This window comes from Rhinatrema bivittatum, chromosome 1 (genome assembly GCF_901001135.1).
Source record: "Rhinatrema bivittatum chromosome 1, aRhiBiv1.1, whole genome shotgun sequence".
In the NCBI taxonomy this organism is placed as follows: Eukaryota; Metazoa; Chordata; class Amphibia; order Gymnophiona; family Rhinatrematidae; genus Rhinatrema; species Rhinatrema bivittatum.
In genome coordinates this window covers 237,627,104-237,654,279 of record NC_042615.1, presented here as the reverse complement: position 1 = coordinate 237,654,279, position 27,176 = coordinate 237,627,104, and the positions used below count along the sequence as shown (strand labels likewise).

At 42.8% G+C, this 27,176-nt stretch overlaps 1 protein-coding gene across 2 annotated transcripts in view; it reads right to left on the bottom strand.

Annotated features, from left to right (window-relative positions):
* Positions 1–27,176, bottom strand: part of ATOH8 (atonal bHLH transcription factor 8) — a 90,259-nt gene that overhangs the window by 29,169 nt on the left and 33,914 nt on the right. For both annotated transcript variants that reach the window (XM_029592751.1, XM_029592752.1), the window contains exon 2: positions 3,713–3,904. In XM_029592751.1, the coding sequence (XP_029448611.1) occupies positions 3,713–3,904 (192 nt within the window). The remainder of the gene's footprint in view (positions 1–3,712; positions 3,905–27,176) is intronic.

The following is a 27,176-nucleotide window of genomic DNA, read 5'->3' as shown; positions in this document are numbered from 1 at the left end:
ATTTGCCGTTCCAATTTCCCTAGGAAAAGAAGGCAGGACCTACATGTCCATAGGCAAAAGGGGTCAAAACTGGATGAGGATAGGCCTTACAAGGTGGACCTGGGTCAGGGGGCAGTCCTACCACCAAGCCAGGTCTCTTGCACAGCAGTAAGCAATGCTGCCCTGAAGCCACTGTGCCTCAGCAGATTTATCATGGCATTAGTGCTCCAGCAGCTCCAAAACTCATCCAAGCACTCTGCTAGCACTACAAAATCACCAGGTCCTTCCTTTCACGGTCCACTTTGCGTGGTACTTCTACTACTTAACATTTCTATAGCACTACTCGATGTACGCAGAGCTCATCAAATAACACATAAGAGACAGTCCCTGCTCAATAAAGCTTACTATCTAATCATGACAAGAGTCTTGGGGAGTTTTGTATAGTAAGACAATGGTTAAAATTAGTTAGTTAATGAGGTTGAAGGCGAACAATCAGGCTTAAGATTTAAAAGCAGCCTCAAAGAGGTGGGTTTTTATTTGGAATTTAAATAAGGCGAGAGAAGAAGCATGACGCACCAGCTCAGGAAGTCTATTCCAAGCACATGGTGCAGCCAGGTGGAAAGCATGGAGTCGGGAACTGGTGGCAGAAGAGAAAAGCATAGACAGGAGTGATTTGTCCAATGAGCGGAGAGCCTAAGGAGGAGTATAGAGAGAGATAAGAAAGGAGAGGCAGTGAGGAGCTGCAGAGTGAAGCCATTTGTAGGTGAGTAAGAGGAGCTTGAACTGCAAGCGGGAACGGATAAGGAACCAATGCAGGGTAGTGACTTTGGCAAAAGATAAGTTGCTCAGCTGAATTTAGGATGAATTTACTGGAGAGAGATGGTTTGCCGAGAGACTTGTGAGGAGCATCTAAGCAGGAGGAGAAGAGAGTCTAGATAAGGGTTCTGGTAATATGTTCGGAAAGGAAGGGAAGGATTTTGGTGATGTTATAGAGAAAGAAACGGCACATTTTAACATACAAACCCAAACACCTTGAAGCACCCTTACACTATGGTATGAGTAGACTTTCCTATGCCTCTAACTAAATCTGCCCCTCCATGTACCAGTATAGGACCTTCCGACTCTTTGTCGCAAAGGACTAAAATCGGCTGAAATATGAGCACAAGACATGAACCGAAGACCATTGCATTCTCCTTACTGAAAAGGAAACTTATTCCAGGGCAAGTTATAAAGCAGAAAAGAGGTCCCCCATTCCCAACTTTGGCTGATGCACACATCAAAACTGGGTTTGTAAATGATGCACTTCAGAGATTTGGGGAAAAACTAAAAGAAGAAGGGCAAGTTGCAGCCAGCGACTCAGACAAAGGTATCAGATAATATATTAAATTCCGACAGCTGGAAAAAACGGAGTGTAGCAGAAGTCACTGCTGGATCACCAATATTTAAACTTTACATTAAGCTATTTTATTTTGAATAGGAGGGTTTGTTTAGCTGGTTGAGGATTTTCTTTTTTAATGATGGATTCAGGATAATACATTTGTCAGGGAGACGAGATGGAAAGGGAGCAATCATTTTGAAGATATGTTCATAAAAAAAAAAAAAAAACCCACTAAAGAAAACGCTGCTCCCCAGCTAGTGTTTCATTCACCCATTAAAGCCTTGCTGATTTATTATACCACATGACAACAGGAGTCAGAATGCAAAAGGGAAGTTCAATTGGAGTTTACAAAGCTCCTGTTGTCATAAAAGACCTGAACAAGACGACATCGATCACTCTCTTCATTTCCCCATGTGCCACTTCTCAAAAGGGAAGCTGGCTGAGCACTCACTTTCCCCCTAAACTCGCTGCCCGATGAGGATGCCATCTAATTAATTCAGATGTTAAGTAACCTGAAGGAATGCAAGCTGCAATCAGACTTTGTGCCGTTTCCTTGAGATAGTCATACGTTCTCTAGGCCATCCATCTTGTTAATGTGCTTAAAGCATAACATTCATATTATCTACTTCTTGTTGCAGGCAATGTTCTTTCAAATAAGTATAAAACTAACTGGGGGTGTTCCTCTATTTATATCTCCCTCCCAAATGGGCCCAGCCATCACAGCGGGAGTTCTTGGCAGGGGGTGGGGGTGGGGCAGAAGCCATGGCTCCTTCTGAAACCTAGGTGTCACCTCTGACAGCCAGCCAAGACTCTCTCACCCCCTACCCCCAAGGGGCTGTGAGTGCTGACTTTGCAGCATCTTCACCCTCCCTCACCCACCTCAATTGGCCTGGGAGAGAAGCCGGGGCTTGGAATTCAAACCCAGGTCCCTTTGCACGGGTAGTGCACCGCACTCGTCACTGAGCCACCCATGCTGGCCCCAAAATAAATATTAGATTAAGTCAATGGAGAACACCTGTTGAGCGACAGACAGTGTTTGTGGCTTCCAAAAGCTGATGATTATATTAATATCTAAGAAGACACATAGTAGTTGGGACTGCAAAACAGACGTATGATGATGTCAAAATTGTGGTCTACACGGAGATGGATGTTAAATAATTTTTATATTTATCACCATAAGTATCTTTCAGTGGTTTGCACAGGTAGACTATTTTGGTCTCATCCATTGATCAACTTTGCCAATAGCATCCAATTAATGTCAATTACACTTAACATATTCTCATGACATGAAACTAACTTCAAATTCAGTAAAATATGGTCTGCTTCTGAAAAGTTCTCAATTTAAAGTGAAGTAAATCACTCACAAAGCTCCCATACTATAATTTAATAAAATATGAATAAACTACATCCATATTGTACATAGCTTGAAATATGTACATACCTAGGAATTTATGAGTTGTGGTCACCCCGAGATTACTGTTTATTTACAGATGGCGGGGATAAGGTAGGAATGAAATTATAAGTATCAGCTTTCTCTCTTCCACGCCCCCCCCCCCCCCATTATCCACAGTTTCTCTCTCTTTCTTCCACCCACCACCATCACCTGCCCCACCTCCAGAGATGATCCCAGCATACTTCTCCTTCCTCTCTCCCTGACCCCAGCACCCTCCTTGCTCCCACCCCTTAGAACAGTGATGGCGAACTTCAGTTCTCGAGTGCCACAAACAGGCCAGGTTCTCAGGATATCCACAATGAATATGCATGAGATGGATTTGCATACAATGGAGGCAGTGCCTGTCCTGGAATCACAGCTGCAGACTGAGTTTTGTGTGTGTGGCAGCCCCTCTCCAGTTTCTCCCCACCTGCTGCTTGCAGTGCATGCTCCAGACTCATCCCCACTTCTCCTGTCCTGTGCAGGCTGACTAAGGAAGGGGAGTGGCTGAGCTGTATACAGAGAGGCCCTGGGATTTCTAGTGTTTCCCCTGAGACCCTGCGAATGATGCAAGCGAGAGAGAGAAGCTTATCCGCCAACATGGGGCTACAAGAGACAGGACGGGTAAAGAAGTGAGCAGGGAGGACTGAAAAGGTCACAAAGCAGCACACAGACTCGTTATATATATATATAGGGGCCTCGTTTGCTAAGCATTTTTCCCATAGACACAGAATGGGAGAAAAGCCTTAGCAAATAAGACCCACAGAGAGATATTTTTAGGTATCTAAGAAATCCTTAGCCTGGGGCTGTGTGTATTGTTAGCACTGTCAAAAAACACGGAAGCAACATACAGTACCCTTTCTACAGGGAGAAAGAGTGCAAGGTTTCTCTGATTCTAAGATTCTTTTCCTGTGTTAACATACCTTTCTTTTCTTGGATCGTCCCTCTGCTTGCAGAGTCCTAGTGCACTGCTCCACACACTCAGAGAAGCTCATTTTATTGTGGTCAGCACTGTAATCGAGGTCAGCCAGTGTGGCCAGGGAAAGGATGTAATTACAGGCTATTCTCAAGATGGCCAGCTTAGACAGCTTCTGACCATAGGAATAGCAAGGAACCTAGGGAAAAAAAAATATTAGAAACATACTTTAGTAGGAGAACGCTGGCATGTGTGACAAGTGCACAAAGTTAAAACAAATAAAGGCAGAAAGCCCTGGGGAAAAGGTGGGTTTTTGGAAGATCGCTGCAGCCACCGTGGCAGCTCCCGACGTTCAACCAGTGGTGCTGAGAGGTCTCTGGCGCTGCCCCCCCACATGACATCTGGAGAAGGGAGAACAGGCAGAGACCACTGGGGAAGAAAAAGGGAGGGAAGACTAAAAGCGCCCAAAACAAACCAACCAACACAGATGACTGAAGCAGTTCGGAATGGAAAACCCTCCACACCAGTGTAGATCAAGGGGGTTTGCATGCAAAAGACAGACGTACGGATATTTTAGCAGCTAGCTAGCAGGCTCGATGATTTTTATGTTTTTAAATGTATAACCCGCTGTCCACTAGCATGCTCGAAGCAGAGCCTCACTCAAATAGCTTGGGGGGGGGGGGGGGGAGATGGTGAGGTGAGGCCCATCCTAGGGGTGGGGGAGGGAAGAAAGAGAGAGAACGTGGCAGGCTCTGACTTGGAAAGAAGCAGGGAAAGCGATGGGGTCTGGGAGAGAGAGGGGGAGGTGGGACCCAGCTTGGGGAGCTGAGACAGAGGCGATGACGGTATATGGTTTGAGGAGGGGGGGGGGGTTTGGAGGCGGGGCAGAGGCTGTAATGGTGTCTGATTTGGGAGGGGGGTGGAGGAGGAAAAGCATTTGGTGGGGGGAGCACTTGCAGGGGAGAAAGACAAAGTGGTGCGGTCCGACTTAGGGGAAGGAGAGGGTGTGATGGGATTTGGCAGTGTCTGACTTAGGGGAAAGAGGAGAGGATGTGCTGTGTGTGGCTTGGGGGACAGGAGGAGGGGGAGATAGAGAGAGGGATGTGCTGGGGGAGGAGAGCAGGAAGAGAGTGAGTACTGGGGCTTGGCTTGGAGAGCAGGGGTGAGAGGACATATTGCTCTGGCTTTGGGGGGGGGGGGGGGGGGGAGAATGTGGATATTTTTAAACACTGAAATCCTGTCATTTTTCTAGGATTTGATGAAGCCTGATAATTGTGGCCCCCTTTTTAGATAATCTTGGTTGTGCACCGACCACTAGTACTGGAGTTTGGGGGGGAGGCTACTGAGGGAGGTTGGAAATTTTAACATGCAACATTCTGGCACCTAGTCTTTGTAGTAAAAGCACATTTTCTGATTATGTCAATTTTTTAATAATTTTACTAGAGAAATATACATTTTGGAATTTTATTTTGGGAAAATAATATGCAAATTTTATTTATTTATTACAATGTTTTTTATTATGCCTTAACAGCCAAAAAGGACAACCAAAGCAATAAAACAAAAAAACCCTATTAAACCACCCCCTAAAAATACCCAACTCAACTAAAACAACAAACCATACAGTAAAAAAACATCCCCCACTCAGGCATCCCAAGATAACAGGGTGCTAAAAAGCCAGCATAATATCAGCCTCTAAAATTAAATATTTAACTTCCGTCCCATACTCTGAGAACATTGCCAGCTAGGGTTCTGAACAAAAGCCAGGTTTTCACCTTCTTTCCAGAGGTCAGATAATTAAGCTCCTGCCTTATTCCATAAAGTAGGAGCCATTACAGAAAAAAAATCCTCCCTTTAATCTAGTATAATTTTCCTTGAGAGTTTCCGCAATAGTAATCTGGTTGGAGAAATAGTCTGAAGGCCTAATTGAGAATCTTCAACATCCCCTCCCTTCATACGCTTATTTCTATGACAAACATCCTCAGTGAATAGGCCCCTCGGTTTACATAGAAACATGATGACAGAAAAAGGCCATCTGGCCTATCTAGTCCGCTCATCCACACCAACTATTCAGGAAGCATTAAAGCATAAACCTCTCTGTCTTCACTCACTATTTGGAAACTTAAATAGCATAGTTATGTATTTCCAGAAATATGTTTTTGGAGGCCTGGCTCAGAAATCAGAATTCTTAGAGCTGCAATCAAATGCAAATCTGCATTTGACACCCGGTTAGAAGAACTTGATTCAACTTCATCCATGGAGATCCAAGGAATTCAAAGGAAAATGAAACCTTCCTCCCACCCCTCAGATCACATCCCAGCTAAACTACTACTATCAATTCCAGATTCTATCTCCAAAATCCTAGCAGACATCATAAATTGCTCCCTCACACAAGGATTCTACCCGGACAACCTCAAACTAGCCTCACTCAAACCCCTCCTCAAAAAAACCAAATCTTGACCCCAACGATCCTAACAACTTTCGACCGATAGCCAACCTCCCCTTCATAGCCAAGATTATGGAAAAATTGGTAAACTCACGACTCTCAAATTACATTGAAGACAATAACCTCCTATTCCCATCACAATACGGATTCCGCAAAACCTTAAGCACGGAAGCCCTTCTCATCTCCATGACTGACCACATCATCCTAGGCCTAGACAAAGGACAAGCATTCCTTCTGATCCTACTCGACCTTTCATCAGCATTTGACACGGTCAATCACTCCCTTCTCATCAACCAACTAACAGCCATAGGTATCTCAGGCACTGCCCTCTCGTGGTTCAGAACCTTCCTCAGCAATAGAGGATACAAGGTTAAGATTCATAACAAAGAATCCTCACTTTACCCCGCATCAGTAGGAGTCCCGCAGGGCTCATCCCTGTCGCCTACCTTGTTTAACATTTATCTGTTACCATTATGTCAACTTCTCACTGACCTTAATCTCAAACATTTCCTCTACGCTGATGATATTCAGGTCCTGATCCCCATCAAGGAGTCACTAGCGAAAACACTGTCTCACTGGGAATCTTGCCTCCATAATATCAAACAACTTCTCACAACTTATCACGGACGCTCGCGGCATAGTCAGCTCTATACCCTATCCCACTTTTAACCACCTTGTTCTCAGTTACATGTAAGGGCCCTGCCCAAAAGTTAACCTGTTTTTTCAATGTTATATGTAAGGGTTCTGCCCATCTGTTCCTTTTTAACTGTAAACCGATGCGATGTGTAAACAGTCATCGGTATAAAAGAAACTTTAAATAAATAAATAAATAAATAAGCAAGCCTCAACCTTGTACTTAATTCATCAAAAACGGAACTTCTTCTCATCACACCAGAAAACAGCTCCTTCACACCCTCTCATCCAGCCATTCCAAATACTACACAAGTGAGAGACCTAGGAGTTCTAATTGACAATCACCTGAACCTGAAAGCTACCATCAACAAAACCACCAGAGACTGCTTTTATAAACTCCAAGTTCTGAAAAGAATTAGACCTCTGTTCCACACACATGATTTTAGAACGATTCTACAATCAATCATCTTCGCAAAGCTGGACTATTGTAACACCATATTGCTTGGTCTCCCCTCTTCACATACCAAACCACTGCAAATGGTCCAAAATGCCTCCGCCCGTATACTCACTAACACCAGGAGAAGAGAACACATAACCCCGATCCTGTTGGGCCTACATTGGCTGCCCATCCACTTCAGAATAATCTACAAGGCCATTCTCACCATCTTCAAAAACATCCATCAACTAGCCCCAATTGATCTTCAAATCCCCCTCCGATTACACAACTCAACAAGACCGACAAGAGATGCTTACAAAGGATCACTTCAAGTACCTCCAGCCAAAACTACAAGACACATTACACTAAGAGATCGGGCCTTCTCCACAGCTGGTCCCACCCTATGGAACTCCATCCCCCCAGATCTTAGAATGGAACCCAGCATCTCAACCTTCAAGAAAAGACTCAAGACCTGGTTGTTCACACAGGCCTTTCCTAACTCCAACATTATTTAATTCCCAACAATTAACACTCATCGCCAGCAATATCATCAATAGCCACCTCTTACAATGTTATTATATGTAATTATCTTATATTCATTTTCCTTCTTATTCCAAGTTCTATATTTCCTTGTTACATGTAACTGCTTTTTCTGCACTAATGTTCAAGTTGTTAAGTTTATTTATTATATTCTGCACTCCTGTTTCTTGTGAACCAGCATGATGGGACTATCATCTTGAATGTTGGTATATAAAAAACTTAAATAAATAAATAAAAATAAATAAAATAAAATGCTGAATTAAAAAGTATTTATTTGACCGAAAAGCCAAAGCAACTAAAGGAATGATCATGTCGAGCTTTAACTAAGTACTTGATAACAACTCAGAATTTAGATAAGTCGTAAAAGGAAAGAGAGAGAAGGTGAAATTTGTTCTTACTTTATAATTTCCTTTCCTTGAGTCCTATAGACTAGTCTTTATATTTGGGATTTCCCCTGCTCCTCAGCTGCCAGAGACAGAGATCACACCCCCTTCACGACCTCATTAGTGACTAAAAAATGAGAAGTGGCCATAGACCCTTGCCATAGCCTTCTGCCAGAGCAACTGGACAAGGATCCTTCTTTTTTTTTGTATAACTAGGTCTGAATCTACCCCAACAGACCTTTTTTTTTTGTTGTTTATTAGGGTACCTTGAAGTTATTCCCACTCCCTAGAGAGGGCCAAGAAGCAGAGAAAAAGAAAGTATGATGGATTACCCAGGGCATCTCTGCTTGTAGCCCCTGTGTTCTTGGGAGGGGCTTGAACTGGTCTAGGAGGACTCAAGGAAAGGAAATTATCAGGTAAGAACAAATTTCACCTTCCTTTTCCTCCTACTAGACCAGTCCTTATCCTTGGGAGTTACAAAAGCTATTACTAGGCTAGATGAGAGGAAGACAGGAATGCTTTTAGAATCCCCAACCCGAAGGCCACTTCTGCCCTAGCCTGCACATCCAATCTGCAACGTTTGGCAAATGAGTGTAGGATGACCATGTGGCAGTGTTGCAAATTTTGTCTGGTGACAACGATGATGCTTCTCCCCAGGATGACGCTTGTGCCCTTGTGGAGTATGTGTGGAGTTCCACTGAAGCTTGTCTACCATTGATCTGTAGGCCAAGGAAATTGTTTCTTTGTTCCATCTCACTAGAGTGGCCTTGGAGGCCGGTTCTCTCTTCCGTGGTCCTCCAAACAGAACGAACAACCTGTCTGTCTTTCTGAAGGGGTTAGTCACTTTTATATATCTTAACAAAATCTTTCATCCTTGATTCTATATTTGTTTCTTCTAAAAGCTGCCGGTGACACTGCCTGATTCAGGTGGAAGGGAGACACAAGCTTAGGAAGGAATGAAGGTACTGGTCGAAAAGCAATTGAATGAGGCAAAATTAATAAGTAGGGAGTCTCTTCATGAAAGAGCCTGTAATTGTGAAATGTTTCTAGTAGAACAGATTACTACCAGAAAGGTGGCCTTTAAGGACAGATCCTTAATGGATGCTTACCTTAAAGATTCAAAAGGCGCTTCCTACTAGGGCTCTGAGGACCAGATTGAGATCCCACTGCAAGACAACCGGTCTGAAAGGTGGTCATATAGGCTTCACCCCTTTTTAAAAATTTACTATATCCAGGTGTGCTGCTATCAGGGAGCCTTTAATGTGGCCCCCTATAGCAGAATACGGAAATAACGTGCACTTTCAGACAGTGTTAACCCCTTATCCCCGTCCTTCTGGAAGAAGTCCAGAATTCATGAGATATCAGACTTCCATGAGGAGGTTTTATGCTCCCAGCAGAAAGTTTCAAATAGCCTCCAGACTCGAATATAGACTAACCATTTCAAGCTCTTATACCCAACAGGATAATCAACAATTTTGACAACTCCTTAATTTTACAATCTCTTTTAAATTGGCAGGTTTACTCATTTATTTTCCACTGTTAAATTACTATCACCTTTTCACTGTTCCAAGTTGTATTATGTCCCTGTTTTATTGTAACTGCAATTTTTTCTTTTTCTTTTAGCACTTGTTAATGTTCTTATTATTATTTTCTTGTTGTCACACCTTGTTAATTGTAAACCGGCATGATGCGATTCCCATCGCGAATGCCGGTATAGAAAAAAAACCCTCAAATAAATAAATAAATAAATAAATAAATAAATAAATATGCTTTCAGCATGGTTGTCACAACTGCCTTGGGATAGCCTCTCCCTCGTAAGCATGCTCTTTCAAGGACTAGGCTCTTCCACTGGTATTGGTTCTGCCACAGTAGACCATGTTCTCTAGGGAGTTGCAGGGGGGGTTCCAGCTAGGAGTCTTATTAGGTCTGCATACCATGGTCTCCTTAGGCAATCCAGGGCTACTAGGATTACCTCTGAGGCATACTCCTTTATGCTCTTTATCACCTTGCCTATTAGGGGCCAGGGTGGAAAAACAAAAAAAAAAAGCATGCCCTTTGGCCAAGGTTGCATTAGGGCATCTATTGTGCTGAATCCTATTTCCATCTGTTGGCTGAAGAACTTGTCAGCTTTGGCATTTGCTAAAGTTGCCATTAGGTCTATGGCTGGGGTTCCACATCACTCTACTATCATCTGGAAGGCATCTTGCCTGAGCTCCTACTTCCTTGGGTCTGGCCTACTTCTGCTAAGAAAGTCTGCTTGAATATTCACTTTCTCTGCAATATGAGAAGCTATCAGAAAGGACAGGCTTCTTTTTGTCCAATCGACTATTCTGCTTTGTTGCTCCATAAGCCTTGTGCCGTGACTTGGAAAAATATACTGGGGGTGCTAACCTGATGGCTCTTACCTCTAATCTGTTTATTGGCCATAATGCTTCCTCCTTCATTCAAATCCCCTCAGCCAGCTGGGGATGGTTGAGAGGATTTGAACCAGGCCCAGGTCCCAGACTCCGGGATTGGCCAGGACTTCAGATCAGGGGGCCTAGACCTTTGCCCGGGTTTTAGCCTAGGCCGCGGCATAAGGCCCAGGCTTATGCTAAGAGCCCTGCTTTGCACCTTGGCCTATTCCCTAGGCAAGGTCCCGGCCTTGGACCTGGGCCTAGGCCCAACGGTTGACTTATTTTTGTGGATCTCAAAACGAAATGTGAAAACAATATTTCATCGGATTTTCAATCATTTCATTTTGAGAATGAAATGAAACGAAACAGGAAATTTTAGTTCCTATTTTTTTCTCCCAAATGCACATCTCTAATACAAAATATCAGGCAAGAAAGCAAAACCCAATTCCATACATGTCATTTCCGTGCTCTCAGGCAATTGCTGAATCCAGCACAAAACTGCCCTGGCTACAAAGCCCCCACTTTCCGAGGCTTGAATTGCTATGGCACTCATTGAAAAGGCAAACTAATATGGGTGGAATTATTCATGACTCTCAAAAGGAACCACAGATATCAAATCAAATAAATGAGAGTCTTTTTTATAATTTACACAATATCAATTTTCATTTATTAACCAAACAATATTCCACATAAAAAGCACACATTCACACCTCATTCATACCATAAATCAACCATAAAAAAGTAAGGACACATATATAATATATCTCACAATAAAGAATGCATGTATGTTGTATACAGATTACATACATACATATAGAACATATATGTTCTTTACACATCACATGCATATGAATTACAAGTATTGCATATATATTCTTTGCAAACCCTTTCAAACAATTTCTTCCTCCTAACAAAATATCTTATGCAAAAAGAAGATAAACATCTGAAATATTAACACCATTCACATATCTTTATATACTAACACCAATATATATGTGATTTCTTCATCAAATTCATTTTGTATGTATCCTTCCCAAGAATGCTGTTCCTTATCAGATCTTTTTATACATTCCTGTATTAAAGTCATATGTCGGGATGTCTACAATGTTATTTCCTCATCAAGTTCTTATTCATCAAAAGTTCTCTCTCATCGGGTTCTTTTCTCATTTCTTTCCCACAATGCTGTTCTCATATTCACTTAGGATCCTCTTTGCATTCCCTACAAGGGACCCTCGTTTCGCCTTTAAGACTTCGTCAGGGGAAAAATGCCATTCGACTCCTCATTACTGACTTTCTTCAAACAAATGCCCGCACAGCTCACTTCATAATAATGCGAATCAAAGTGTTGAACATTCCAGTCATGCTCCAGCTCTATACCAAAAGACGCTGATTTAACTCATACTCTCCCACATGCCTAATTCACAGCATACATGCATTTATTATTGTTGAGATATATTGTATATGTATCCTTCCTTATTTATGTTTGAGTTTATGGTATGAATGAGGTATGAATGTGTGCTTTTTATGTAGAATATTGTTTGTTAATAAACTAAGATTGACATTGTGTAAATTATAAAAAAAAGACTCAATTATTTGATTTTATATCATTGACTCATTGAAAAGGCCAGTTATAGATTGCCTTAATTTTTCTGCCTTACAGGTCCTTCAAGGCCATTCCCTCTTCTACTGGGATAGTGTTTTTATGGGTTTCTGCTGACACTGGTGCATTCACCCTTGGGTATTCATAACAGGTTATTCTCATTCTCCACAGGGAAAGGATACAACATTTCCATAACCCTGCCTCCTTTAAGCCCCCACTTGTGAAGCATCTCATTCTATCAGTACCATCCGTTTTAAGGCTTCCATTTCACAGGAAAGACCCTTGGAGGTTTCCTTTTCCTGCCTAGTATCTTTAGGGCTACCAGCATATTAGTAATGAGGGTTGAAAGCTCCTCCTTATGAAAGAGTAGTACTATCATTGAATTTTCTTCCTCCGAGGAGCATTGTCCTTCTTGGGAACTCACAGGTCCACTAGGATCTGAAGCCTCTGCTAACCCGAGTCTTTCTATAGAGTCCAGGGAGACTGATAGGGCTGGAGAGGATTTGGGTGCCCTTCAGGAGTTTAGGGGCCTAGCTTTCTCCCTCTGCCCTTCCCTGGTCCGGAGTTGTTGAATAGTGAGTGGCCCCAGGCTTCTGCATAGCGCAGAAGACCTAGTGCATCAATAATAGAAATTCAGGAGGAAAAACCCACATGATGGGCCTCCTGCAGATCCCCTGAAGGCTCCTGCCTCATTACATTATCTTGATGGGGGGGCTGTCAGGTCTGGCTGGCATGGGTGTAAAGGATCTCCCTCTCCTGGAGCTGTTGGGGCTGAGGCTGTATTTAGGTCAATCCGCTCCACTGGCCCTTCCCCTATTCGAGGCAGACCCTTGCTAGACCCATTCGGATATGTAGGATTTGAATCCTCATTGCATGCTGACCAGAAGGAGCCAGCAATGCTGGGGATCCTCCTAGAACTGCAGGCCAAACACTTGCACCCATGGAGCATTTTTTTTTCACTTTATTCCTCCTGTATAACCTCAGGAGGAACAAGCTAGAAGTGGAACCTCGGAGAACCCCTTCAGAGACAAATTTGATAGGGGACAGGTCCTCTTGGATCACCTCCTCTTCAAGGGAATCCTCTCTAGGAGAGATGCACAGTTCCTTAAGGCTGCAGGGATCAACTCCTAGGTCGCACTCTACCACCAGGACCTTCCTGGAAGGCAGCTCCCACTGTGGGAAATAGCTCTGAGAGTCTGTCGCCCCGGGAGCTAACAAACTCAACCAGGCCAGGATCGCACCCTGACTCTGGGAGACTCAGCACAGTCCATCTATCCTTGTCTGCAGCTGTAGTACACAGAGACTACTGGCAAGGGCCTATGACCACTCCTTCCTTATAGCAAATAATGAGGACATGGGGTCTTGAACAAGTAGATGTGACTCGGTTATTTACACTTTCGAATAATAGAAGGACTAGGGGGCATTCCATGAAGTTAGCAAGTAACACATTTAAGACTAATCGGAGAAAATTCTTTTTCACTCAACGCACAATAAAGCTCTGGAATTTGTTGCCAGAGGATGTGGTTAGTGCAGTTAGTGTAGCTGGGTTCAAAAAAGGTTTGGATAAGTTCTTGGAGGAGAAGTCCATTAATGGCTATTAATCAATTATACTTAGGGAATAGCCACTGTTATTAATTGCATCAGTAGCATGGGTTCTTCTTAGTGTTTGGGTAATTGCCAAGTTCTTGTGGCCTGGTTTGGCCTCTGTTGGAAACAGGATGCTGGGCTTGATGGACCCTTGGTCTGACCCAGCATGGCAATTTCTTATGTTCTTATGTGCTCTCTGTCTCTGGCAGCTGAGGAGAAGAAAAAAATCCCAGATGAAAATACTGGTCTAGCAGGAGGAAAAAGATACGTAAATTGTCATTAACATACTTGGAGGGAGATTTATGAAGCCATTAAATTTTACTGTGGGAGGGGTGGAATATTGCAGGAGGGAGGCATTTCCATGATATTTCGCCCCTCCGTGGGAAAATACTGTGGCAGTATCATGGCATTATTATTTCTCATGATTGCTCAACTTATAAAAAAAAATCTCCCTGGGGCTCTACTGAGACTCCCTCACCTCCCCCCCCCCCCCCCAACTACCTATCGAGGTGGTACTGGTGCAAAATGTTTTTTAAAAGAAAAAATAAACAGTGTTCTGTGATGCCCCAACCTCTTCCCAAACCCCTCCCCCTTTGTGGAAACTACCACCCTGCTAATGCTACCTCTGATTTTTGAAAGGCTGTGTGTACAAAATATTTCTTTTGTGCAATATTTTATAAAGTAGAATGCTAATTGTTGCCTATGAGCCAGTATCATGTAAATAATATTGGTATTTCTTATGCGCATTATATTTGGTTGTGTTTATGCGCTTCACAAGCTGTGTGCGTGTGCAGATATGTGCATAGCTTAGAGCGAACAGTGCCCCCTGCCCCAACCTTTTACACCTACCCCAGCAGCAGACATGCTCCAGGCCCCTCCTCCCCAAAATATATCATCCTTGTGGTCTTGTGGATCTCCTCACCCCCTTACATCAAAAATATACCCTAATGATCTAGGCCCCCCCCCACCCCCACCCCCCACAGACCCTCCATAGCTTTAGAAGACTCAATGGTGCAGTGGCGGCCCAGAGAAACCCCTAGCTCTGGGCCACTCGACCAGCCTCGGGCTAGGGGGCACTCCAGGCCGCCACTGCACTATGTTCATTTACCTGACTGCTGCGATGGTCAGGGAGTTCAGGTCATTATCTGTCCTTGCAGAGAGCTCAGAAGAATCATTATCTGCGTTCTCCATGCACACAGAGAGTTCAATTCCGGAGCCCATATTCTTGGGCAGAAGGCAGGCCCCTCTGTAATAACTCACAACCTCTTGTCTTAATGAATAATTTTTATTAGTAAAATGCAAGAAATGTATATATAATTAGTCTCTCTTAGAAGCACAGTGCATCTAACAATGACATACTACCTAGCCTGTTCTGCTCTCTCGCTTCTTCCCCTAATACAAGATACATTATTGTCTTATATACATGTATGGCTGACAGCGTTTTTTTTCTCTTTTGTTTTGGGATGGCTCCCTTATTTGGAGTGGAGAATTACTAAACCTTTACCTAAACTAATGATGTCAAAATACCATTATCTTGGTACACTCTCTTCTTTCCCTGCTCAGTAGCTAGGCCTTGAAGCGTCAGCAAGTTTCTACACAAACAGCTTCTGTTTCTGTTTTGCATGCTCATAAAGGCAAAACATAATTCTTTTCTCTTGTGCAAAACTGTTCCATTAATTTCATTATTTAATTATTTAATCCAGGTTATCTTCAACTATCAAAGAGTCTTCTAAAGGTATGGGGTGTCCAGGGCCCCACCAAGACTACCGGGGTCTATTTTTGATACAAGGGATGATGGTAGGAGGGGTGGAGTCTCCTAGCAGACCACAGGGGATGATGATGTATTTTAAGGGAGGAAGGGAGTGGGGGGGGAGATGTCTTCTGCTGGAAGGGGGTTAATGTGGGATGATATTTGATTGGGGCAGGGATATTTTCTACAAAGGGGAGGGGTTTGGGAAAGGGCCAGGTGTCATCGTACTCTGTTTATTTCTTTTTTTTAAAAACATTTTGGGACTGTGTCGCCTCAATAGGTGGTGGTGGGGAGGGTGGGGAAGGGGGCAAGGGTCTCGATAGACCTCCAAGGAAGATTTTATAGTGGCGGGTGGGGTAGTTATTTTTCAGCCCTGTTGCCACTTTAAGAGCCTCCCAGGGACACTGGGATACACGTTAGCATCTAGATGTTCCCAGAAAAAAATAAACTTCAATTCTGTGTTTAATACTTGATTTTTTTATTTAATGCAGATAGAAGTGCTGCAATATCTGATTTCAAAAAGATTTTGTATTTTTCCAAGGACAAGCAGGAAATCTTTTATGTTGGCTACAATTGATTACTGAAACGGTCTCTTTACAGGTCTCCCATTTTCAAGTTTACATGCTTTACAGATATTGCAAAACTCTTCTGCACATTGCAATTTCTACGTATTGTAGCCCACATAGCATAGTTGGTTTCCTTATAAGCCGGCTATAAATGTTTAAAATAAAATGAATTAATTAATTAAGCTCCTCCAGAATAAAATAACGGAGCTGCTTTTATTCTAAGTCAGCTGTATTATTTTATTTACATTGTACTGCCTATGCATTAGCTGCTTTGAATGCATTAAGCAATTTTATGCATTCAAAGCAGCTAATTTCAATAAAGGGTAGAACCTGTAAAAAAAAACAAACCCCAAAGTGCAATATAATGAATATCATACAATATTGCTGAGATATGGGTATATCACACAATAAACACTATTTAATATGTGTTATAGCCTTATTATGGCTTAGTAAATCTAGATAGGGTAAATTAAACAGGTATTATCATTACATAGATAATTATCCACAATATATCTGTATGATATCCTCAAATATTATTTGTAACAAACTTTAAAAACATTAATACAACTTATAAATACATTGCACCATATTACAAATCTCAAAACATTCATACTCCACATTCACACCAACAATCGGGCCGATTCAGTAAAGTCCGCGGGAAAGCGGCGAATGCCCACATCGCCTGTATGCGCGATACAGTATTTAAATGAGGCCCGGCGGTAGAAACGGGCAAAAGGAGGCGCTAGGGCACACTAGCGCATCTCTAGCACCTCCTTTTTGACAGGAGTGGCGGGTTTTGACAGCTGACGCTCAATTTTTGCCGGCGTCTGTTTCTCGAGCCCGCTGACAGCCACCGGCTCGGAAACCAGACGCCGGCAAAATTGAGCGTCCGGTTTTCGACCCGACAGCCTCCGGCCGACTTAAAATTTTTTTTTTACTTTTTTGTACTCTTCGGGACCTCCGACTTAATATCGCCATTGGTAGTGAGAGAGTATAGGAGTATTTTTGGAATGAATATAAGGGGAAGTTCTATCAACAACTAATAATAGCCAGTTATAGATAAAAAGTTTTCTATAAAAAGTAACGTATAAAATGATCTTTTCAATACATAATTAGTAGTCTAAGTGCAATATTGATAAATGTAAGAAATTTTTTTGTATTTTAATTGATGTACAATATGTGTTGTTATATATACTAACATTAAGGCCAATACAGAAAAATGCGCAGGAGAACGCCTGCTCTCCCGGCGCGCGCCGGTGAGTGCCTGCTCTCCTGGCCGCGTCTCTAGTGCCTCCTTTTTGACAGGGGCGGCGGCTGTCAGCGGGTTTGACAGCCAACGCTCAATTTTTCTGGCGTCAGTTCTCAAACCCGCTGACAGCCACGGGTTCGGAAAACGGACGCCAGCTAAATTGAGCGTCCGTCTTCCGACCCGCGGGCCGATTTTTAATTTTTTTTTTTTAATTTTTACTTTTTTTTTTTTTTTAAACTTTTGGGGCCTCCGACTTAATATCGCTATGATATTAAGTCGGAGGGTGTACAGAAAAGCAGTTTTTTCTGCTTTTCTGTACACTTCTCCAGCGCTGGCAGAAATTAACGCCAGCCTTTGGGCAGGCATTACTTTCTGTATCGCGCGGGAATAACTAATAGAGCCATCAACATGCATTTGCATGTTGCGGGCGCTATTAGTTTCGGGAGGGAGGGGGGTTTGGACGCGCGTTTTCGACGCGCTATTACCCCTTACTGAATAAGGGGTAAAGCTAGCACGTCGAAAACTCATGTCCAAACCTGGGCTAACAGTGCACTGTACTGTATCGGCTTGTTAGTTGGTGTGAATGTGGAGTATGAATGTTTTGAGATTTGTAATATGATGCAATGTATGTATAAGTTGTATTAATGTTTTTAAAGTTTGTTACAAATAAAATTTGAGGATATCATACAGGTATGTTGTGGATAATTATCTTAGTAAATCTAGGCCATGAACTGTAGGTTAAACAAGTCACAAATCTACTAGGGATGCATCCGCTCGTTTATCAGTTCCTAATCCATTCTACTCTGTCTGTTTATGGAATTTGAAAAATACTGGCCCAACACAGAGTGGGAGGTTTGCACTGTAAGAACGCCAGTTGCATTTCTTACAATACGACATGCCTTATAACTACATTGTTAGTATTGCAATTATTATTACTGACATACTGGGAAGAGAGGAAAAACGGAAACCATGGGTAAAAAAACCACCGTGAACAGCAGCATATAGCTAAATAGATATAAGAAAGAAAGAGAGAGAGAGAGAATTTAATATCAGCTTACCAGAAAGCTACATTCAGAAAATGTTTAAGCCACAGAGGGCAACTCCAGTCCTGGAGTTCCACTAACCAGTCTGGTTTTCAGGATAGCAACAATGTATATGCATGAGGTATATTTGTATGCGTTACCTCCATCGTACGCAAATATCTCTCATGCATATTCATTAAGAATATCCTGAAAACCAGATCTGTTTGTGGCACTCCAGGATTTTAGTTGCCTACCCCTGATTTTATAGAGGTCTATAAAATAATGAGTGGAATGGAAGGAGTAAATGTTAATCAGTTGTTTACTCTTTCAAAAAGTACAAAGACCAGGGGACTCACAATGAAGTTACTAATAAGATAAAATATTTTTTTACTCAACGCATAATTAAGCTCCGGAATTCGTTTTGCCAGAAGATGTAGTGAAAGCTATTAGTGTAGCTGCATTTAAAAAAGGTTTGGACAAGTTTGTGGAGGAAAAGTCCATTAACCATTATTAAGGTAGAGTTGCAGAAATCCACTGTTTATTCTTGCGATAAGCAATTCGGAATCTATTGACCTGCTGGGGTGTTCTGCCAGATACTTGTGACTTGGATTGGCCAAAGTTGGAAACAGGATCCTGAGCTTAATGGACCTTTGGTCTGACCCAGTATGGCAAATCTTATGTTCTTAATAAAAAAAAGGCCCATATGATTCAGGATTTTTGCTTTAAATGCGAATTCTCATTGACATGTGGGCTGTTGACTTTCGTTAGAAAGAAAGAACCATAGAAAAAGATGGGCAGAGGAACAGAAAAGGAGAAAGAAATGGAGGAATGTACTATAGATGTAAGGAGAGAGAGTAAGAATTATGACAAGAGGGAGAGAGAATATGCAAGAAACATTTCAAACTGAAAAAACAGTTATCTTCTTACTGCTAGTTCGATTATACACTATTCATTACATTCGTTGCATTCGTGGGTCCGCGAAACGCATAGCGAACCCCCACGAATGCAACGTATCATTACCAAATTTGTCCTCGTCTTAAGGAGCGAATTTAAAACCCCCACCCTCCTGACCCCCCCCCCCCCAAGACTTGCCAAAAGTCTCTAGTGGTCCAGCGGGAGCCCTGGAGCGATCTCCTGCACTCACGCCGTCGGCTGCCGGTATTCAAAATGGCGTTGATAGCCTTTGCCCTTACTATGTCACAGGGGCTACCGGTGCCATTGGTCGGCCCTGTCACATGGTAGGAGCACAAGATGGGGCCGGCCATCAATTTCTCCTACCATATGACAGAGACCGACCAATGGCACCGGTAGCCCCTGTGACATAGTAAGGGCAAAGGCTATCAGCGCCATTTTGAATACCGGCAGCCGACAGTGCGAGTGTAGGAGATCGCTCCGGGACCCCCCCCCCCACGCTGGACCACCAGGAACTTTTGGCAAGTCTTGGGGGGGGGGGGGGCAGGAGGGTGGGGGTTTTAGTTAGTTTTGTTTAAATTCGCTCCTTAAGACGGGGACAAATTCAGTAATGATACGTTGCATTCGTGGGGGTTCGCCATGCGTTTCGCGGACCCAGGAATGCAACGAATAGGGACCTATACGTTTCGGAATGCGCATTCGTTCAAAATGAATGCACACCCCTGGTGCGCACACATGTACGCCCATGCGCTGGTTTGACAATCTACCCTAAAGCTTTGTGACTTTAGTCTTTCTTGTACAGACATTTTAGCAAGATGGCAAGATAGCACTGTGGTTGCAAATATATTATTGTTAGAAATAGTGTATAATCGAAGTAGCAAGTCTTGGGGGGGGGGTCAGAAGGTTGGAGGGTTGTAGTTAATTACATTTAAATGGTTGGGGTGGGGTTTTTTTTTTGTTTTTACAACTTTAATGGGAAATGAATACTGAATTCAACTAATGGACTGATCATGTTTCCCCCCCCCATTGACCGAATGCAACGTATTTGGGTCCTGACGAATACGAATACCGAATTCAACGAATACTTTCCATCTGCACATCCCTAGTGCGCGCACTACTCGGCGCGCACACATGTATGCCTGATTTTATAACTTGCGCGCGCAAGCACGTGCAAGTTATAAAATCAGGGGTCAGCGCACACAAGGGGGTGCACACTAGCCCTACTCTAACCCCCCACCCCCCCAAATTCTTCTCAAACCTTTTGCGCCTGCCTGGAGGCAGGCGCAGGTTGCATGCGTCAGCCGACTGCCGGCACGTGATCCATCAGAGGCCTCTGGCCCCACCCCTGGACCGCCCGCCCTTTTTGCAAGCCCCGGGACTTTCACGCGTCTCGGTGCTTTACGCACGTCGTCAGGCCTTTTCAAAACAGGCCTGGCGCCCGTATGACCGGATTTACGTGCATAACCTTTTGAAAATCCGGCCCTTAAGCATTAAGAAGGAAATACAAAACTATGAGATGCCTTTAAATGCAGGTTAAGTATAACGTCCTGCTGGGAACACAATGCTGAAAACACTGCCCACAACAAATAAAGGTAGCAAGAACTTTTAAACATCAAAATTAACCATAGAACCACCAGTGACAGGCATGACTGGATTTTCCACCCTTACAGAATACCATGGTCTCTAAAAGTTCTTGCAGTGATGCCCAGTGCTACATGGAAGAAAACTTGCCTTTAGAATGAGAACCTAGAAACCAGTGCCAATGGCAGGGGCTCCTTTACAGTTCACCAACAACAAGCTGGCTCTAATAATGTACCATTAAAAACTGATGAATTTCTCTGTCTTCTAATTCATGAAGTTTATTTTCTGTACTGGAGTAAATGTATTTTAGAGTCCCTCCGGGAAGGTAGCTGTCTGGCTTTTGATGAGTCCTCTGGAACATGTGGTGTAACTGAACCATCTCATTGTTTGTACTGAGCAATATATGCCAAAAGGTTGCCAGAAGTCGTCTCACATAAATGTCCAGATGCAAATGGGTCTGGGCTTTATTAGGTCACGCGTCCTATAGCTTCATTTCAACAACAGAACAGAACACTTTCTATCTTTGTTTTTATTAGCGGAGGAAAGGGGGGTTCTGGGCTCAGCAGTGAGCTCTCTTATTAGTAAAGCATTCACCTTATCCATTTATTATTATTACATGCGTGCATGTAGGTAGCCGCCTACATGCACCCATATAATCAGTTTTGTGTGCCTGCCTTCCATTCACGAGATACCAGCACACCACCGAAATGAATGAAGCGAATGGACCAACGAATGCACATCCATAATACTTATATGTGTCTGTGCTGTTTTTTTACACCTTCTAGGGAAAATTACCCTTCCTAAATTGTCAAAGAATCGGGACTGACATATGCCAAAATGGTACACAGTGCATTCCTTTTGCAACTTGTTTCATTCTTCTACAGAACAATTACGTGAATTCAGGAGGATTCAAGAGCACTCTAAGGCGACTCTTCACAACACACAGGCCTTGGGACATACTCTCAAATAATAACAATACCTGTACACTGGCCCACAGGCCAAACTTTTCAAAATGATCGCGTGTACTAAAACTGGCACAAATTACCCTTCCCTGAACACAGCGAAGGAGGATGCTCACTACTGCTCAATCACCCACTGCACCAACAGAGCTGGCACCTCTGCATTGGCCATCCTACGGCTCAAGGACGAGAGCCACATCTAGAGGAAGGTGAAATGAATTAGATGGTTAGTTCAGTATGAATGATAATGTGATCCCTAGCAGTATGGAAGGAGATGTTGCTAATATTAGGTAACCTGTTCACCAGACACTTTAAAAAAAAAAAAAAGGGCACTGTGTAATGCAAAAGAATTATATTAACAATTAAGATTACATATTCTCAGTTTCTGTCTATAGTCTCATAGTATGGCCCTGGCACAAATTAATCAATCTTTTAGTAGTTTTCCTGAAGAAGAAACACAATGCTATTCTTGGCTCTCAGTCAGTCCTAGTTATGCTAGTTACATGGAGCTTGATTCATTCAAATTATTTGCTCTTTGAGGGTAAACAGTGGAACTCTGTCAAATATCAACCGTTGTAAAAGGAGATGTTTGACAGATATTCAGAAGGGCTGAAGAAAAAGCTATTCAGAGTATCCTGGAGCAGTTGTCCTCATTGAAGCTCCACTAAGTCCCTACACGCCTTTCAATGACCTGACCACAAGGACCAATTCTCCCAAATGCATAAAACTCCTTTTATTCACTCCGGTAACCTTAGTCCCAAATATATTTGCTCCTGCCTGAGTGCTGTTTTTTTTTTTAACTGTTTAACTTGACAGGCGACAGTGTATCCATTACATATAGAGATGAAAGTTATAATTTACATTAGGAGATAGTCCATATTCCAAATCACTAAGGGGTAAACTTTTAAAAATACAAGTACTCGTCCATGTGCGCACACATGGACGTGCGATTTTATAACATGCGTGTGCTGGTGCAGTCACGAGGCCACGCATCGGGGCCTTCCCCAGTTCCCTCCCAGTCCGTTCCAATTTAGGAGCGGACTAGGAGAGAACTTTCCTACCCCAACCCGGACCTCCCTTCCCCTTCCCCTCTCCTCCCCACCCTCTAAAACCCATTTTTTAATTTTTTCTACCTTTTATTTTGTAAGTTACTTCAGGGGCCCGACCTGAAGTAGCTTGCGAGGAATGGTGCTGTCCCAGGCCGCCCCGCTCCGTTTTGAGGCCCTGGCACTTATACGCATCCCGGGGTTTACGCGCGTGACCGGGCCGGTTTGAAAATTGGCCCGGCACGCGTAAACCCCAGGATTTACGCGAGCCAGGGTTTTAAAATCCGGCCTTAGATTTTTACTGAGACATACATATTTGACATGTTTTTTAAATATATTATTTTGTTCTTCCGAATCCAAGTGTCTGTGTCCAAAAATATGATAAATTAAATTAAAATTTCACTCAATTCCATTATTTTTAAAAAGTACCTAAAGTTCCTAATGGAAAAGATGATTTTAAAGGGCAAGTGCTGCCTTTTCATGCCAGCTTAGTGGCATGCATATTTTCAAATCTTTTTTTGGTCTCAGTGCATAAACTATGGAATTTGTTGCCGGAGGTTGTGGTAAAAGCTGCTAGAGTAGCTGGGTTTAAAAAAAGAACAAGTTTCTGGAAGAAAAATCCATAAACCACTGTTAAGGTTGACTTGGGGAAAATCCACTGCTTATCCCTGGGATAAGCAGCATGAAATCTATCAACCTTTTGGGATCCTTTCAGGTACTTGTGACCTGGATTGGCCACTACTGGAAACAGGATACTGGGCTTGATGGACCTTTTGTCTGATCCAGTATGGCAAATATTATGTTCTTGTTATTAAAGGTTCAAATGTGCTAACACTTTCTCATCATCTGTTGTCTCATAACCTAAGCCTACTTATAGCTAAAGTTCCTGTCTTCATGTCTCACTCATTTATTCATTCCAAAACATTCACGCTTTCAGTCACCATTGCTTTCAACAAAGAAACATCTCCGTGCTGAAAAAAAAATCCTGCAAAATAGGTAAGAAAAATATATAGAAAAATGATTCATTATCATACAGTTTCAAAAATTCATCCAGTGTAGGTGCATCGTTTAATAACGGACAAGTCAAAGCTACCAGATAAGAACACAAGGGCATGTAACAGGTGCTCTTTTTAAATAATACTACTTTTTATTAATAAAGCAAAGAAGGGACAGAATCTTATGGGCTTAAGTATCCATTACGAACTACATTTACAGTACTACGATACATAACAACTATCCAAACCAGCACACTTCACTCAAACGTTAACACTCAAAGCACTCACTACAAGTAGTACATACATTCATATCTCAACACCGCAAGCTGTTGAACACATGCCTCACTCCCAATCCTCATTCATATCACATCCACTTACAAATGACAACCCGTATCTTTTACTGGATATAGATCAAAACTGAAAATAAATTATGCAAGAATTATCACCCAGTGGAATGGATGCAATGAACACGGTTCATCACTCTGCCAGGACAGGTCATACAGCACACATTCAAACTCTTCAAAATGTACCCTTGCTGAGGGAGCACACTAGAGGTTTTTAATCCATCCAAAACAAGAAATGGGTTTGTCACATGCTGCACAATATCTGCATCGGCCAGTGACTGTCTTGGTCAGAGGATGAGCTGACTAAGGTATGAGATCCACAGAGCGCAGAGGAGATGGAATCTTTAGCCAGCACCTCTCAGACAGCGGAGTAACCCAATCCTTTAGCTGAATCTTTGGAGGTACATAAGAATTGCTGGCCTTAGACAACACGATTAGGTGCGAGTTGGAATATGCCATGTGCCTCTCCTCTTTTGTATGTTGTAACTGAGTCTGAGGATGTCTCTGGTGTGGGAGTCAGATGAGTATCCATTTCCCTGCCTTATTTATAAATTTTATAAATCGCTTTCCAGAACTTACAGCAAGGTCTTCCAAAGCGATGTTCAACAACAACAACAAAAAAAAACAACCCCTGAATAAAACAATAAAAACATTACAAAAATAACAATATAATAAAACAGTATTAAAAATGACAAAACATAGGTTCTTGCTGCTGGTCCTAAAATACAGACTTAAGGCTGGATTTTAAAAGGCCTGCGAGCATAAATCCCGGGGTTTATGCTCGCAGGCGTGAATATTCAAAGGGGCCTAGTCATGCGCATAAACCCCAGTACGTGCACAAGTGCTGGGCCTCTTCAAAGGGGTGGATCAGAGGGTGGGGTCTGGACGGGAAGCAGGCCGGGACAGCACCATTGTACACTGTCCCGATGACTCGTGCACCAGCAGCCGCGTGCAACTTACTTCAGCCCCAGCCCTGAAGTAAGTTGTAAAACAAAAAAAAAAATAGATAGGGTTTAGGGGGTAGGGAGGAGAGGGGAAGAGGGAGGGAGTTTAGATAGGAATGTAGGGATGTTACCTCCCAGTCTGCTCCTTAATTGGAGTGGACTGGGAGAGAACTGGGAAAGGCCCAATTGCGTCGCCACACAGAAATTGCAAACGTTGACACCCTCCCCTTGTGCACCGCCTGCACATGCGGATTGTAAAATCCAGCGCACACGTGCGTGCAGCCACCTGATTTTATAACATGCTCACGCCGGCGCGTGCATGTTATAAAATCAGCGCGTCCGTGTGTGTATGCCGGGAACCGCGCGTGCATCCATGCACGAGCAAATGTTTGAAAATCTACCCCATGGCTTATACCTATAAAGATCATTAACCAGGTCTTCAATTTATGGCAAAAGCAGAGTAAATTGGCTCCTTCCCTGATCGACAAAGGGAGGCCATTCCTTTTCTTAGGCATAGTCATGGAAAATGACCTATTTGCAACTTCATATGCTGAAACATTCTCGGAGATGCAAGTTGAAAGTTGATGACAATATTGTGAGCACATGTTCCTGGCTGAAGATTTCCAGTGAAGCCTTAAAGACATATGAGAGGGGGCCAATGCTTTGTACTGTGCGGCTCTGAGATGTAAATACATTCTACTGTATCTTAGGAGACGTCATGGGGAATGTGTTTCAGAGCTGTGCAATGTACAGAGATGCTGTTTATTTATTTATTTAGGGTTTTGATATACCGACTTTCTCGATATACAAATCAAATCAAGACGGTTTCCAAAGAACAAAACTTTCGCTGTAAGGCGTTACATTAAACAATAGATATAGTATTGAACAGGTAATGTGCGGCTTTACATTAAACAATCCACATATTGAACAAAAGAACGAAAATCAATAAATATTAAAACTTAGATGTGATAGATATAAACAATATATGACAATAATATTGTCAAACAACATGAATAAATAATAGGTAAAAGGTCGGTATTGGGCTTTGTATTGAGCTATTTTGCTCTTTGATCGGAGTCGAAGTGTTCCTGCGATTCCGGGTAGGCTTGCCGGAAGAGCCACGTTTTTAGGTTTTTCTTGAATGTTAGATGGCAGGTTTCAAGTCGCAGATCAGGCGGTAATGAGTTCCAAAGGGTGGGTCCGGCTGTGGAGAGTGCCCTTTTAGCTAGCGAAGTTTTAATCAGGGGAGCATATAAAGAACCTTTATAATTATATCTGATAGGTCTTTTTGATGTGTGAAGGCGGAGTTGCGAGGTAAGATTTAAGTGGGCGCTGCCCATAATATCCTTGTGGATCATTGATAATGTCTTGAAAGTGATTCTAGCTTTTATGGGAAGCCAGTGGAGGTAGAGCAGAATTGGAGTGATGTGGGTTCTTTTGTTGGTGTTGGTGAGTAACCTCGCCGCAGCATTTTGTACCATCTGTAAGGGTTTTATGGCTGATAACGGAAGACCTAGCAGAAGAGAATTATAGACTGAACTACTAAACGGAAGTCACTGAAGTGGAGGAGTGGTTTCAGATTCTTTAGCACTTGTAGTTGAAGTAACATTCTTTGGTTGTGTTGTGGACGAAGGATTTAAGGTTGAATTGATTGTCGATGCGCACTCCTAAGTCTCTGACTGACGGTGAGTGGTTGATGGGTGGTGTAGTGGATTGTGTTAAGTTTTGGATGTTGGAGGTAGTGTGTTTTTCGTCAGGCGAGATGATGAGGATTTCTGTTTTGTTTGTGTTTAGTATAAGGTTGAGGCTGGATAACAGGGAATTGATGGATAGTAAGCAGTTGTTCCAATGGGTCCAGGTTTTTTGCAGTGATTCTGTGATGGGGAGGAGTATCTGAATGTCATCCGCGAAAATATAGTGCTTTAGCTTGAGGCTGGCGAGTAGGTGGCAGAGCGGAAGCAGGTAAATATTGAAAAGGGTGGGGGAGAGTGATGAACCTTGAGGTACTCCTCTGCAAGATTTGATAGGAGGTGATTCTGCGTTATTTATCTTGACTTTATAGGATCTATTTTCTAGGAATGATTG